Source organism: Catharus ustulatus, chromosome 22 (assembly GCF_009819885.2).
Source record: "Catharus ustulatus isolate bCatUst1 chromosome 22, bCatUst1.pri.v2, whole genome shotgun sequence".
Classification (NCBI taxonomy): domain Eukaryota; kingdom Metazoa; phylum Chordata; class Aves; order Passeriformes; family Turdidae; genus Catharus; species Catharus ustulatus.
Window position 1 is genome coordinate 401,634 of NC_046242.1, and position 15,838 is coordinate 417,471.

At 57.6% G+C, this 15,838-nt stretch overlaps 1 protein-coding gene across 6 annotated transcripts in view; it reads right to left on the reverse strand.

Annotated features, from left to right (window-relative positions):
- The window catches only part of RAP1GAP2 (RAP1 GTPase activating protein 2), a 53,308-nt gene extending 37,991 nt beyond the window's left edge, over positions 1-15,317 (reverse strand). For 2 of the 6 annotated variants that reach the window (XM_033078126.2, XM_033078123.2), the window contains exons 1-2: positions 12,248-12,379; positions 9,051-9,167 (exon numbers count right to left, since the gene is read on the reverse strand). In XM_033078126.2, coding sequence (XP_032934017.1) covers positions 9,051-9,167; positions 12,248-12,354 — 224 coding nt within the window. In that variant the 5' untranslated portion in view covers positions 12,355-12,379. Of the gene's footprint in view, positions 1-7,338; positions 7,383-9,050; positions 9,168-11,698; positions 11,822-12,247; positions 12,380-15,233 lie in introns of those variants that run through there. The other 4 variants (XM_033078127.2, XM_033078124.2, XM_033078125.2 and 1 more) reach the window with 4 other exon arrangements.
- Positions 15,318-15,838: the final 521 nt, after the last annotated feature.

Here is a 15,838-nt window from a genome sequence, read left to right on the forward strand (position 1 = left end):
GTGGGGCGGCCGGGACCGTGAGAAGATGCAGGTACGGGTACGGGGCTGGGGCAGGTCCCTTCTTTTCCAGCTAAAGCCCAGGGAAGGGCTGTCCCGGCACTGCAGCACCCCAAAAGCTGCCGCAGCCCCCAAGAGCCGGTGCAGCTGGCAGACCCCGTTTTCCTGAGTGACTTTCCGGCTTTCTTTCCCCTGCAACTGCCAAAGCACAGCAAGAAAAAAACAGAGCAAAGCCCGGCTGACCCTGGATGCCCCGACAGGGAGGGTCGGGGCTCTGCTCCCCCGCAGCAGGAGCACCCTGGGATGGCCCCAGAGCCACCGCGGGGCAGAGCTGTCCGAGAGCTGCGATATGGACACCACAAAATGAGCTCAGGTATCACAAAACTTATTTGCACACAAGTCTGTCCAAGTGCTCCCTTCCCCTTTGTACGTAAAGAAAACCCAGCGCAGCCGAGGCACTCCCTCGAGCCCCATCCCAGGGGACCCTCCGAAAGCCTCTGCCCTCCCACAGCCCTCAGGGTTACTCAGCATTTCCCCCAGCCGCTGTCAGGCAGCTCCAAGCCCACGACACCACACTCCCCAAAGCCACTGTCCAGTCCCACACCCTGCGGCCACTGCGGACATGCAGAGCAGCCTTGTGCCCCGAACACCGAACAGCATCACAACCTCAACAGACTTGGAACAGGCACAAAACACCTCGGAGAGGAGACCTGAAGAGAGGGCAGAGAGAGAGAACGGCGGGGTTTCCTTCAGCTGCTCCCCTAGAGATCAACAGCTCTGAGAGGGGACAGGAGCAGGGTCCCACTGAGCTCGGGGTGCGGTGCTCTGCTGAGGACAGACAAGGAAGGGATGACCCTCGGGGTGCCAGTGGTGCTGGGAACCTGCCCTGCACCAGGAGGGAGCTTGCTGCACACCCCAAGGTGCCCAAGGTTGCTGCAAGCATCGCTGTCCGAGTGCAGGAGGAGCAGGGAAAGTAGCGAGAGAAAGGTGCAGGGGTTGCCCTCCTGCAGGTGACTGCCCACAGGAGCCCCCAGCGGGACCCCCTCAGTGCCCGCGGGACCCCCTCACTGCCAGCGGGACCCCCTCAGTGCCCGTGGGACCCCCTCAGTGCCCCCGAGGTGCGGCCGGGCTGAAGCCGTGCCAGGATTCCCGACGGGCACACGCCGGGGCTGGCACGGCCCGGGGGAAGGGAGGGCTCCGCTCTCAGCGCCCGGGACCGCTCCGGGCAGGAGGGGAAGGAAAGCGCTCAAGCCTCGCACGGCTCCGGGCAGCGAGCGAGGGAAGGGAAGGGAATGGAAGGGAAGGCACCCACCAGCCGTAGCCGCCGAAGGAGACGCTGCGCTTCCTCTGGAACATGTTGGAGTGCCGGCGGTGCGGGCACGGCCGGAGCCGTCTGTGCCGGGACCCCAGCGCGGCCCGGGCAGCCGCCCCCAGCGCGGCAGCGCACGCACACGCGCACACCAACACCACGAAAAAAAGTCATTTCCTCTTCTTTTCTCGGCCACAGGCTTTTCGCAACCTCACGCTGCAAATATCGTATTTCTCCTAATGGCTGGACCACCGGCAGTGCCGCGCGGGCAGCGGGGCTGAGCCACGGACACCGTGTCACCCCGAACATCGTGTCCTGGGGCAGGACAGGGGTCACTGGTGGCAGCGCGGTGGTTCTGCCTCCTCCTGTGTGTCCCCAACATGTTAGCGCTGCAGTCACAGCACCAGGCTGGCTCCCTGGTACCTGGTGGGAACCCCCACCCGCCCCTCCAGTGCCCCGCTAAAGGCGTCGAACCTCAGTGAGCAAAATCTCCATCACTTCATCTCTCATGGCAACAGATCCCACCATCCCAGAGCCCAGCACGGCATCTCCCACTCGCTCCCCTGCAGCTGTCTGTGGCACACAGGTTTTCTATCCCCTGGTTCCCCAGCAGCTCTGTGAGGCTGAACTGGCATCTGCAGCCTGACCAGCACCCAAACCCCGCTGTCCTTTAACAGCCAGGCTTCAGACACCCCATGGAAATGGAAATGCTGACATCTAGCTGGGTATGAGCTCCCATCCATCACAAATGCTGCTCCCTGCACACGCTTCGGGCACGGCAGGGCACAGCAGAGCCCGGGGGAGGTGAGCCCGGTTGTGGATGGTGCCCAGAGGCTGAGTGTGGTGCCCAGGGGCTGTACCTGGTGCCCAGGTGTCCTCACACCTTTCACCTCCCCAAACCAACCACCTGCACCCCCTCAGAGCTGGGCTTCACCAGGGGATCCCAGTCCAGGTGAGGAGGAGGAGGAGTGGGAACACCGAGCACCCTTGGCAGTGGAGAGGCAGGGGGAGCAGGGCTGTGCTGGGGCTGAGTGCTCAGCCACACATCCTCTGCTGTGCCCACAGCATCCAGGAGCCCATGTCCCATGGCCACAGGAGGAGCCTCTGGCTGCCAAGGCCCAGCCAGATCACTCACCTCCCACCCCGTGCTCCAAGCCCATGCCAGCTGCAGACTCACAGCATCCCCTTGCCCTGGCACTCCACGCAGTGCTGGCTCCTGGGTCAGAGGAACTCTAGCCCAGCATTCTCATCCAAGCACCCAAAAGCTTTAAATTGAGAGACATTTGAATTCTGTCTGATGTGTGAAAGAGAGGGGTGGGGAGAGAGAAGATGTGGGGAGCTGGAGAGAAAAATCACTCAACTCCAGGGAAAAAACCTGGACTGAAATCCAGCTATTCCAACTCCTACCTTTCTGCCCACTGCCTTAAAGGGATGAAACTATGGAAATTCTTTGAATTTTAGAGCTCTTCAGGACATTACAAAGAAAAGGAAAAAAAAAAAAGCTGTAGGCTTTGAAGTCATAATTCAGGTACTACAAAATATCTGGAGCAGTTATTTGCTTGGAGCACATTTGCTCCTGGCCTGCATGATCTGTGTCAAAGCTCTGCATCTACAGCAGTGTGACGTTATCCTCTCACTTCATCTTCCCCCAGGTCATGTCTTCCTTACACTCCTCCCACTCAATTTCTGCCCTCCTCTACTGAGCTGCTCACAATTAACGTGTCTGAAAATAAAAGCTTTGCTTACAGCCAGGCATTGGAATGAGAGTGTGCTGCTCTGCGTGCAGAGGTGTGGGACAGGCAGTGGCAGGGGCTGTGGGAAGCACTGACCTCAGCTGGAACCATACCAGGAACAAACTGGAGAGTCCCAGAGAAATGTCCAGCTTTGGATCTGTCCACTTGCAGCACCATCTGCTGCATCTTGTTCTGCTGCTTCGGCCCTGGGTGAGCTGGTGGCTGCAGGAGGTGACATGGGAGCAGGAAGGGTGACAGGGACATGCACAGCAAGGCAGGGCCTGGCTCCCCTTTGCCTGGAGGTCACCCCAGTCTGTAGCTCATAATCACTCCTGCAGCTCTGCCTCCTGTCATGCTAAAGCACAGAGCAACCCCACACCTGCCCCAGGATTTCAGAGCACAGGAGGGCAGGACCCTGGGATGCCACAGGGAAACATCTCCATTTCCTGCTGTCCAGGACAGCCTGGGACAGCCCTGCACAAGCACACCCCTCTCCAGCACCTGGGGATCCTCGTGGCTGGCAGTGGTGGAAGGGGAGCTCTTCCTGCTCCCCATCCCCACACAGCTGGCAGCCCCCCAGGGCCACATCTGCCACCCCAGATCCAGGTGACAAACTGCATTTGAACCAGGCAAAGGTTAAAAATACACCAAGGACCCAACCTCAGCTCCCCCGAGGCCGCCAGCCTCCCTCGCTCGCGTCCTGCAGCAGCTCCTGCCCAGCCCCATCTCCCTCGCAGGGCCTCCAGAAATAGCCTCTGCAATGGCATCTTCTCACTTCCCCTCTTCCCCCTGAGGTATTTCACACAGGCTCAAAAACAAAAAGGAAAAAAAAAAACCTTCCTCCTTTCAGAGGAGCCACAGGCAAATCATAACCGAGCAGCCAAAATTAGGGAACAAAACCCTGGGGGAGGACGACTCCTCGGTGCCATCTGCACCAGCCTAAATTAACATCTCCCAGGGGCCTCTGCCAGAACCAGGATCCCACTGCTCTGACCCAGCCTGGCAAGCAGCCCCTGCCTGTGGGGAACAGTGCCACACTGCAGGTGACACCTCAGAGCAGGACTGTGCCCATCAAGGGCAGCATAATTCTCCCCTTTCTCTCTGGGGTTGGAGACTGATTGCATCATTAGTGCTTTAATATTGTCTGCAGCGCTCTGAGGGCATTCAGCTTCCTATTATGATTCTAAAGAAGGTTGTGGGCACCCAGAAATATTAGATTTTGCCTGGCAGGAAGAACATGCCATGCACATCATCAGCTTGACCTACAGAGCAAAGGAAAACAGTGTCCAGATTACCTCTGACTCATTTCACTGAATATTTTAAACACTATTTTCTTCCCTCTGTGGTACTGCTGAAATGAAAAGAGAATCTCCATGTCTTAAATGCAGCTTCCCACAAAGCCCAGCTTGCTCTCAGGGGTGGCTCTTCACTGCTCAACAGCTTCAGAGCCGAGGGGCTGGGGAGGGGAGCAGTGTGTCACCCCAGAGGAGAGCTGCAGACACAGGACAGCAAAGACAGAGACCTTCCCGAGCCCAAGCTCGAGCTGCAAACCACACTCCAGCTCCTCTTCCACATTCTCCAGAAACCACTGATGGCTCATGGACTCCTCCCTATGTCCAAAGTGATCTGATCACTCCTGCTCATTTCTGTGGAAATGGCGAAAAAACAGGTCCTGGAGGGAGCCACATGTGGCCTGCAGAGCATCACTTCCCAGGCAGTTGGCACAGAGGGGTTTTACACCCAGGTGTGGAGAGGAGCCCAGGAAACCAACAGGAGCTGGCTGACAACCTGGCACCCACGCTGGCCAGCTGCCCGTGCCCCCCAAACCCCGCTGGTCCCTCTCACCAGCACCTGGAGCAGCTCTTGGCTGCAGAGGGACACAGATCATGTCTCATCACAGCCCTGCACGCAGAAACTCTCACTGAATTCTTCTCAGCCTGCTGCGAATTTAACGTACAGAGTTGCTTGTTTTCTCAAATCCACTCATTTTACAGTCCTGCCTTCTAACAAGGGCATGAAACTCCTCTCCCATGAAAAGGCTCTCTCTAGGAAAAGCCTGTTCAAGCACATGGATTTTCTGTGCCTGTTTTCTTCACCTCTTCCAACCCCCCCTTCCCATGCCAGTGGAGCCTGAGGGAGGACGCTTCAGGGAAGCAGCAGAGGCTCCCATCCTCATGCTCTCTGCCTCCCCAGGACCCAGCAGGAAGGTTCCCCTGTCATCCACACAGCGGATGCCGTGCACAGGGTGCTCCAGAGGCAGGGCAGGCCCCACCGTGCTCCCCTGTGTGCCTGCTGGCATCCCTGCTGCAGCAGAGGAGCAGAGCAGGTCCCTGGGCACTGTCACCATGGCTACCTGCACATCCACGGCACATCCCACACCGGGAGCACTGCAGGGCTGGAGGGAGGACACTCTGGGGCAAACCTCCCACAAAAACCTGCTCCCAGCGGCAGGCTGGCACTGGCAGCTGCGCCAGGAGCTGGAGAGCGTTTGGCCCAATTCACACAACAAACACGGAGAGGGGGGTGGCTGCAGCCGATGAAGAAATTGAGGAGAGACAGAAAAAGAACAGCTTAAACCGAAAACCAGGGCTGGGAAAACGTGTGGGCGGGATGAAAGCTTGGGAATGAGAGAGACCTGAACATGCTTTGGCTGGGAATTAGGAGGTTTCTAATCTTCAGCACAATCAGTCTCTGGAACAGTTTCCTAATAACGGAAATAAAGGGACAAAAATCCCCAATCCCCTAACAGAGACTCAGAATGTTTGTGAAGATGTTACACAAGATGGTCAAGTCCAGTGGAAGGTGTTTCTGTCCATAGGAGGGGGCTTGGAGCTGGATGACCTTTAGTCCCTCCGACCCAACCCATTCTGTGATGCCCACAGAGCACTGACCCAGCGGTGTCCTGGCACCTTCCCCTGGCAGGGGCTGCTCCCCTCAGACACCCCTGGCCTCAGCAGCACACAGGGATCAGCCCGAGGCTGAGCTGTGCTGGCACAAGGTCAGGCTTCAGCAGCCAGGGCTCAGGTTTGAGGCCAAACCCCTCTGGACACTCCGAACACTGCAAACAAGGCACGTGGAGCTTGGGCTTGACCTTTTCCAAACCCTGCTACCTCTTGCCAACATCACCTGCATTTTTCGACCATTTTGGGTGGGTTTTGCAAGAGCCACGCTGAAATCAAATCACAGTCAAGAAACAGTCTTCCTGGCATCCAGCTTGGAGGCAGATGTTGACTCCAAGCAGGGATTCATCTACCTCCCCAAAACTGTAAAACGGTCTGTGGAGAATGAGCTGGTTTTAGCTCCTGGAAAAAATGTCTGTCCTCCTGTTGCTGCTGAAGTCCTGTTCCTGTTTCCACAGCAGCAGCAACCAAGCACCAGAGCATCTGCCCAGGTAGACAGCAGGCAGCGGCAGCAGAGGGCTCTTTGAGCAGCCCTCAGCACCTCACTGCCATGCAGATATGCTTGGGGATGAAGGGAAAGGAGGATGATAAAACAAACAAGCAAAGAAAAAGGCATTTTTGCTGCTATGGTTATCGTCTCTAGTGGGAGGAACCGGCAGCAGGGGGAGAGTGCAGTATCTGTGAAACGTGGTGTGTGCAGGAGCGAGCCTGCTGCCTGCAATCACACTGCGTGTTGGATCTGAATTTAAACTCTTTGGCCTGATTCCAACCCCCAATAAATCGTGCCTTGTGGACAGATGTTATGTCCCTTCTGCTACTAAAACAACAAGCATTCTTAAACAAAACAGCAGAGCCTAGAGCGTGCAGAAAACGGCAGAACCGGGCAGGATCCATCTCACAGCCTGCATCCGCCAGGGATGCGAATTTCACTCGGCCCTGCCCGGCCCTGTGCAGCTCCAGGCCAGGCACACCGGCGCCCTGCCGCTGGGAATGAGCAGGAGAAGGGAAATGCTCAGCCTGGGGAGCAGACATCGCGCCGTGCCCCGTCGGGGGTGAGCTGCAGCCTCGCACACGGACAGGCTGGGAGCATCGCCCGGCGGGGGCGGGCGGAGAGCCTCAGACCTCTCTTCTCCTCTGTGCAAACACCTGGGGCTCCCCAGCCGAGGGGGTGCCCAGGGGAGGCAGGACAAAGCCCCCGCATCCCAGCACCGCGACCCCCGGGGACAGCGGGCACAGCCCCGCGCGGGCTGCTGGAAATCGCCTCCTCCGATGGTCTGGGGGCTGTGCCGGCACCCACCTCACCATCCTCCCACACACGGCTCCAGACCCACCGCCCCCAGCCCCAGGGCTCCCCACAGCCCCCGGCCCCGGCCCCCGGGGCTGCCCAGCCCGTACGTACCGAGGATGGAGCCCGCAGCCCCGCGCCGTGCCCGCCGCTCGCCGCCCGCGGATCCCGCCTCGGTGGCGGAGCCGGCCCCGCGCGGGGCGGTGCGGGGCGGTGCGGAGCGGCCGGGGGCGGTGCGGGGCCGTGCGGAGCCGTGCGGGTCCAGGCGGGTCCAGGCGGGGCCGTGCGGGTCCCGCAGGCTGCGGGGACAGAGCCGACCCTCGCCGCCCTGTCCTGCCCACAGCCCTGCCCTGTCTAGAGGGACCAAGGGGCAGGAACGTGCCCTGGCCGTGGCTGTCAGCTCGTTCCCACCCCATCGAGCAGGAGCTGGGGCAGACGGCCCTGCCCTGCCCTGCCCGCAGCATCCCCGCTCCCAGCCCGCAGCATCCCGTGCCCCAGCAGGGCCCGCGTTCACACTTTACACTCCCGTCCAGCCAGAGTTTACACTTGGGATTCTTTGGGAGACAAAGATTGCATCCCAGTGACAGAGTCACAGACACCACTGATAACTGGTCACAGCTCCAGGTAACTTCCCGAGGGAAACTTCCACGTAACTTTTCCTCTGCGAAATTGGACAAATCCAGTGAAACTGATCCCCTCAGGAAATCAAATTAATGAAGTGAAATTAACCCCAACAGCACTCAACATTAATTATAAATGATGTTACACACATTTCAGTTGTACGTGCCAAATGAGACATGCACATCATGGGTGAGGCTAACACAACCTCTGAAAGTAATTTGTAAAAATTAGTTAAAATCAATAAACAGCACAGCCATTCCAGTGTCTGGGAAGCCTCTCCAGCAGCAGGCAGAGGAATTCCCATGGCAGGAAGCAGTCAGTGTGTGTGCCATGGGTCCTGCTGAGAACAGCTGGCACCTCCCTCACGCCCCTGGGAGTCTCCTCCAGGTGTGACTGTCACCCCCTCCATCCCCACCCTGCTTGCTCTGCGTGAGGAGCACCCACACCCCTTCCTTTCCAGGGAAATCCGAGTCTTTTGGGCCCTCCTTCCTCTGCAGCCACCCTCCCGCTGGTGCTCTCACCCATGCCAATCCAGGCAGATAAATACTTCAGGGCTTTGAGGGCTCTTGGAGCAAAACTGCTGCTGAAAGGAGGGGGAAGAGCTTTCAGTGTCACAGCCCCCCAGGGACTGGCATGTTCTAGAGCTCTGCCCAGGCCTGAGAACAGATGCTGCTCTCTGTGTCTGGAGGCCCACGAGGCTTTTATGTTAATGGTGTTTTATCATCAAACACAGGATGGGAACTGACAGCGACGCGTGTGTATCAGCAAGGGCAGCCACAGCACATGCCTGGGATGTGGCTCCCAAGGGGAGAGTTTCAGCACCAAACAAAATCAGGGGGTCAGAACAGATATTTTCCAATGACCACTGATGGCTGGGGAAAACACAGCCCCTGCCTCCCATCTGTTTTTTAAGTAAATCCCAAGTGCTGCATGCATAAAGCAGATCCTCAACCAAAAGCATGGGGGGGATTACAAGAAAAGTTTGGGCAGGCAGGTGGTAATCTGTCCTTTCCACTGCTTTAAACTGAATAGCACTTGCAAGGTGTTTGCCGCCCCTGGAACTTTATTTTAAAGCAAAGCCCAAGATGCTCATGTACCACAGGGCTCCCAGACAGGCTGGGGCTCTAGAGACCCGTGTCAAAACCACAAGGGTTTGTGAAAGAGCAAGCCCAGGGTGTGTGCAGTGCTCCCCCAGCCCCCCTTACCTGCTGGGGGAGCCCAGGTCTGCCCGGCTGACAATGCGGTGCTGCTGGGGCGAGTAGAGCCACTGGAAAGCCGTCAGTGTCCTCTCCTCAATGCGAAAGCGGCCTTCTCGCACGTACCTAAAAATAACACCGGGAGAGACTGAAATATTCATCAGCACTGGATTGCGGGGAGGGAGCAGCAGGCTGCAGGAGCGGCTGGCTCGGCAGTGCCGCTCAGAGCCGCGCATCCTGCAGCACCACGCTCCTCGGTGGGGGCAGAAAATCACCTCACAGCCCGTCTGCCTGCACCCCTGTGCCACCCCCAGCCTCACTGCCCACCAGCACACACACCCACGGGCACACAGCCCTGTCTGGGACACGGCATCCCTTGAGACCGAGCCCAGGGAGGGGGCCCTGCACCTCCATGGAATCTGTGGGGCCACTGCCAGCTGCAGCCCTGCACACAACACAGAACCCCTGCACATAACACACCCCCTGTGCACAATCTCTGCACACAACACAGCCCTGCACACAACACACAACCCCTGCACATAACACACCCCCTGTGCACAATCTCTGCACACAACACAGTCCCTGTGCACAACACAGCCCCTGTGCACAGCTCCTGCACACAACACAGCCCTAGCACAGCCCCCAGCCCTCACAGACCAGATCCACAGGGGTCCTGTAACCACCATGTGCAGGAAAGCAAAGAACAAACCTTTCCAAAACATCACAGGACACACCCCTGGAAAACCCCAGGGGACAGAAATGCAGCACCCCCTTCTGCCCTGCTCAGCACCGTTGTCTTGGGGTACAGCCTGCCCCCAATCCCCCCTCAGACCAGACCCATCCCCAGGTTGTCACTGCCTCCAAGGCTGAGCTAAAGCCCTCCTAACATCACTTCAAATGCCAGGCCAGATGTTGAGGCTTATCAAGTAATAGTCGAGTGAATTTGTGGTTATGAATTTGATTAGAAGGGTATAGGTGTCCTGCTAAGTGAGCAAAATTCTGGTAACTGTAGTTGTTTCCATGTTTTTGGACAAAATCCTCCTGCCTGCTTCCATCCCAGAAGCCAGCTGCACTTCACACACACTCCTATGAACATTAAGTTCATCAGCAAGTGATTAGTAAGGTAAAGCCCCTGTAGTACTGATTGGAGACACACACACACCTAACTGCAGCATCCACGAGCCTCAGCAGAGCTGGAGAGAGCTCCTGTCCCTTGCTCTGCACATGGATGCTCCAAGAAGTTCATTCTGAACATTCATGCAGGGATGTGCCCGCACTGTCAGGATGGGCCAGGGGGATGTTCCACAGTGCCATGAGCTCCCCACTTGCTGCTGCTGGGCTCTGTGACCTGCCTGAGCCCCTCAGCCCAGCGCTGTGGGGTCCCGTGGGGCTGGGGGCAGTGACAGTGCAGGAACTGTGACTTCCCTCTGCAGCTAAAGGAAACCTGAAAGGCTCCCTGAGCATCCCCAGCGCAGAGTGACCTGCCAATTTCCTGGGTAAAAGCAGCCATGCACAGTGCAATGCCAATGCTCCCTGCAGCTCTGGTAGATGGTAGAATAGCCCTGCACAGAGCAGGGGCAGGGCAGCCAGGGGGTCCCTTGGGAGGGGGTGAGGCAGTGAGAGTGCAGAACAACCAGGCCACGCAGCTGCTATAGCAGTTTGTCCAAACGTGTGAGGGAAAAGTGTCCTTGGCTGCAAGGAGGGGGAAAGGGAGGGAGAGAGGAAAGAAAAAGCTTCAGTGACTCTCACTGTGCCTACTTGAGGGGCTCCCACCCACAGCTGGGGCGCTGGCCCAGGGACCAGCGCTTCCATCAGCGGGGCCATCCAGCCACAGCCTGGCATCGCCGCAGCACCCTGCTCAAAAGTCACAAGCCTCGGACGTCACAAACTGCACAATTCAACATAAAAGAACACAGACAAAGCTTGTTCTCAATGTCAGCCCGTCCCGGCCGCTCCGGGCACAGACAGTGCCCTGTTCCAAGCCCCGTCCCCGCTCGCCAGAGATGGGAGCACTCTCAGCACGCCACGCGAGTCCCGGGGACTCCCCCGGAACGAGAAAACCTCGGCGAGGAGACCTCGGCATCCCCGGCCCGCCGCCACTCCCACGCTTCCTCCTCAGCGGGCAGGACCCTTTCCCGAGAGCAAAAACTCTTCGGGATCCGGCTCTTGTACGTCTGCCAGCGGTCCCCTTCCCAGCACGGACCCGTTCCCACCCTGCACCCCCGCGTGTCCCCCCGGCTGGAGCAGCAGCCCCGCCGAGACCCCCCCGCTCCAGCCGGGATCTCCCCCGCTCCAGCCGGGATGATCCCCCCGCTCCTGCCGGCATCACCCCCCGCTCCAGCCGGCATCACCCCCTGCTCCAGCCGGGATGATCCCCCCGCTCCTGCCGGGATCTCCCCCCGTTCCTGCGTCCTTGCCGGGATCCCCCCGCTCCTGCCGGGACCCGCGGCGCCCCTCGAGCATTCCCGCAGCGTCCCAGACCCAGGGCGATGTCCGTGTCCCCTCAGCCCTATCCGGGATGCAGGAACATCCCTCCCGGGCTGGGAGCATCCCCCGCGGCAGAGCCCAGACCCATCCGCAAGCCGAGCCCAGCCGCTCTCCCGCTCGGGTCCCCCCTCGCCGAGAACGCCGCGACCCCCGGGCCCGCCGCACTCCACCAGCGCACCAGCTCCCACCGCCGCTCCCCCGCCGCCTTGCCCGAGGCCATCCCGGGGGTCCCGCCGGGCGAGGGGGACCCGCACACCCCGCTCGGAGCCGGCGGAGGCGGCGGCGGCTCCTCAGCACCGGCCCCGGGGCTGGGGCGGCTGCGCCGGTCCCTGCGCCGGTTCCTGTGCCGGTTCCTGTGCCGGTTCCTGCGCCGGTTCCTGCGCTCCCGCCCCCTCCGGTCCCGGGGGCGCCGGGGGGGCCTGGCCCGGGCAGGTGCGGGGGGGCCGCACCGCTCTGCCCGGTTATGTAAAGCGTTACGCAATTCCCCCGGCGGGACAGCCCCGAGGGGCACACGGCACCCCCGGACCCCTCTGCGGACCCCGGGGATCCAGAGAAACCAACATTTCCCAGCCTTGGAAACACTCCGAGCAAGTCCGCGCTGAGCATCCCAAAGTGCCTCGGGGACACCAGCGGGGAAAGAAACCCCAGAACGGGGTCCGGGCATCCTGGCCCTGCCCAAGCCCCCCACTCACCCAATCCCTCACGCAGGGAGCCCACACCTGCACGGTCCGGGGGCCGGACCCGCCCCTGGCTCTGTCACGGTCCTTGCCCGCCGTAAGAGCACTGCCCAACCCACCTGGCAGAGCCGGCAGAACTGTTCTCCCATAAATTCAAAGTAAAACCTGCCCGAGCCGGAGTTTCCCTCCCAGAGCCCCTGGGCGCTGCAGGGGGCTCAGGACGCAAAACACACATGCAGTCAGGTATTACTTCCAGGAGCTTTAAACCACACTGAAAGGTGCTTCCCAAAAGTGGTGTTCTGGCCCTAAATCCTCACTTTGCTCATCTTTGAGAACTTAATTTCACAGCTCAGGTGCTGCATCCACAAGCTAGCAGCTTCATTTAAAGTAAGTAGCGCTAATTACTCAAATAAATTCCTTTTATTGGTAATTCTCAAGTCCTGCCTCGCATCTGAAGGGCATTGATGCTTCCCCGCAGCTGGGGAGCAGAGGTTGCTGAGCCATGCTCGATGGAGTGGCTGTGTCTTGCCCGGGCCACAGAAAGGGAATTCAGAGAAGGGTCTCCCAAATCTGGGCAGTGACCTGTGCTCCGAGGGACTGTCATCTCCTGCACGTTTAGGGCTGAAGGCTGGAGAGAGCAACCTGCCCAGAGAGAACATATCCGTGTGCCAGGTGGGCAGCTGGTGGACGGGATGCCCCGTAGGAGCTGCCCTCCCGTGTGGTGCTGGCTGAAACGGTGGCCAGGAAATCCCTGGTACACGGCTGGGCTCAGGGATGCCGCGCTCTGCAGAGCCGAGAGCTGCAATGAACTTCACACTCGTAAACGGAGAGAGCTCAGGAAAACAGCCGAGCTGGGGCTGCTGCTCCCACCCCTCACTGCCCCAGCTGAGCCCTGGCTGCCCCCAGGGCACTGCCACCGCCTCAGCTCCCCTCCAGCCCCTGCGGCCAAGGGCAGGGAAGCAGTGATGGGATGAGAGAGAGGCCCAGGAGGGAGCAGGGGAGTCCCCAAAACTCGCCCTCCAGCTCCCAGAGCTGACCCACGCCTGCTTCAGCACAACAGTTTTTACACAGATTTAAAAATAAAAGTAACTTTCAATGAAAAAAAGCTTTTAAAGCATGAGAAAAATTAAAAATTGGACTGTTCACACATCACATATGCACTAACGCAGACGAACAAATTGCATTGCTTAGCTCAAGCAAATATCCTTATGAGTAGATATTTTCTAATCCCTGTGGAAATGTTAAGCTAATGTTAAATTTATTAAAACCCTCCAGCTTTTAGCCTATAGACTTTAAGGAGCTTCTTATTAGGCTCTTCAAAGCAATTAGAAAGCATACATACACTACATTTCAATTAGGTTGAAAACTAATATCCGAGGCAAAGTTAAACTCATTTATAAATTAAATGCAAAAATCCCCCTAATAATTAACTTGGGGTTGGCGGGGGGATGGAGAAAGCTCTGGTCTCAAAGCAGCCCCACAGGCACCCTGGAAGGGCACAGGGTTCAGGCTAACTGCAGTGCATGTGGGATGCAGCTCCCACTGGGAATCAGATGTTTGGTCTCTGCCCAGCACCGCTGCGGAGTGTCCAGTGTGGCCACAGGGAGAACGCAGCCTGGAATGGCACAGATACACAAAACACAGATAACACACAGGTATACACATGCACAGACACAGATAACACACACAGACACAGGTAACACACACAGATACACAGACACAGATAACACACACATACACACATGCACAGACACGGATAACACACACACACACAGGTAACACACACAGATACACAAACACAGATAACACACACAAATACACACATGCACACAGATAACACACACAGACACACACAGGTAACACACACAGATACACAAACACAGATAACACACACAAATACACACATGCACACAGATAACACACACAGACACACACAGGTAACACACACAGATACACAAACACAGATAACACACAGGTATACACATGCACAGACACAGATAACACACACACACACAGGTAACACACACAGATACACAAACACAGATAACACACACACACACATGCACAGACACAGATAACACACACATACACACATGCACACAGATAACACACACATACACACATGCACAGACACTGATAACACACACACACAGGTAACACACACAGATACACAAACACAGATAACACACACATACACACATGCACACAGATAACACACACATACACACATGCACACAGATAACACACACATACACACACAGGTAACACACACAGAGATAACACACACATACACACATGCACAGACACTGATAACACACACACAGAGGTAACACACACAGATACACAAACACAGATAACACACACATACACACATGCACACAGATAACACACACATACACACATGCACAGACACTGATAACACACACACACAGGTAACACACACAGATACACAGACACAGATAACACACACATACACACATGCACACAGATAACACACACATATACACATGCACACAGATAACACACACATACACACATGCACAGACACTGATAACACACACACAGAGGTAACACACACAGATACACAAACACAGATAACACACACATACACACATGCACACAGATAACACACACATACACACATGCACACAAATAACACACACATACACACATGCACAGACACAGATAACACACACACACACAGGTAACACACACAGATACACAGACACAGATAACACACACAAATACACACATGCACACAGATAACACACACACACACAGGTAACACACACAGATACACAAACACAGACACAGATAACACACACACACAGTAACACACACAGATACACAGACACAGATAACACACACATACACACATGCACACAGATAACACACACACACACACAGAGCTACACACACGCTCGTACACACAAACACATGCACACACACATAGACAGAGACACAAGCACACACGGCCGCACGGGTGCTGCCTGTACCGGTGCTGGTGCCGGTACCACTTTATCCTTACCGCAGCCGGTACCGCCGTCCCCACGGTGCCGGTGCCGGTGCCGGTGCCGGTGCCACTAGAGGTCAGTGCCGGCACGGAGCAGCAGCAGCGGCAGCGCCGGAGCCCAGCCCCGCTCGAAGAGCTGCTGCCTGCAGCGCCATCCGCAGTGCCCGCATCTCTCATCCCGTCTGCGCATCCCCTACACTTCATCCCTACATCCCCACACTCCCCATCCTGCACCCCCACAATCTCCACCAGCCCCGAACCAGGGGAAAAGCCGCTTTGCTGCGACAGAAGCCGCAGCTGGGGCGCTTGGTGGGTGTCCCCACGCCTGCTGTCCCGCAGGTCACCGTGAGCAGCGGCTGGCACTGCTGTCGCCAAGGCACAAGGCTGAGGTGTCTCCCAGCAGGGCACAACAGGCAAGGAGCTAACTGCCTCTGCCCAGCAGCCTCTGGAGCTCAGTCCCGCATCTGAGGTGGCAGCAGGGACCCCCCAGTTCCTCCTGAATCCGTATTCCTGCCATTTTTGCCTCACTACATTGTACCCTCAAACGTGTTCGAGAAGGAGCTGCTGTCTCTCGGAGCAAGCAGCGAGTGGGGAAGAGTTGCAGCACAATTGCAGCACAG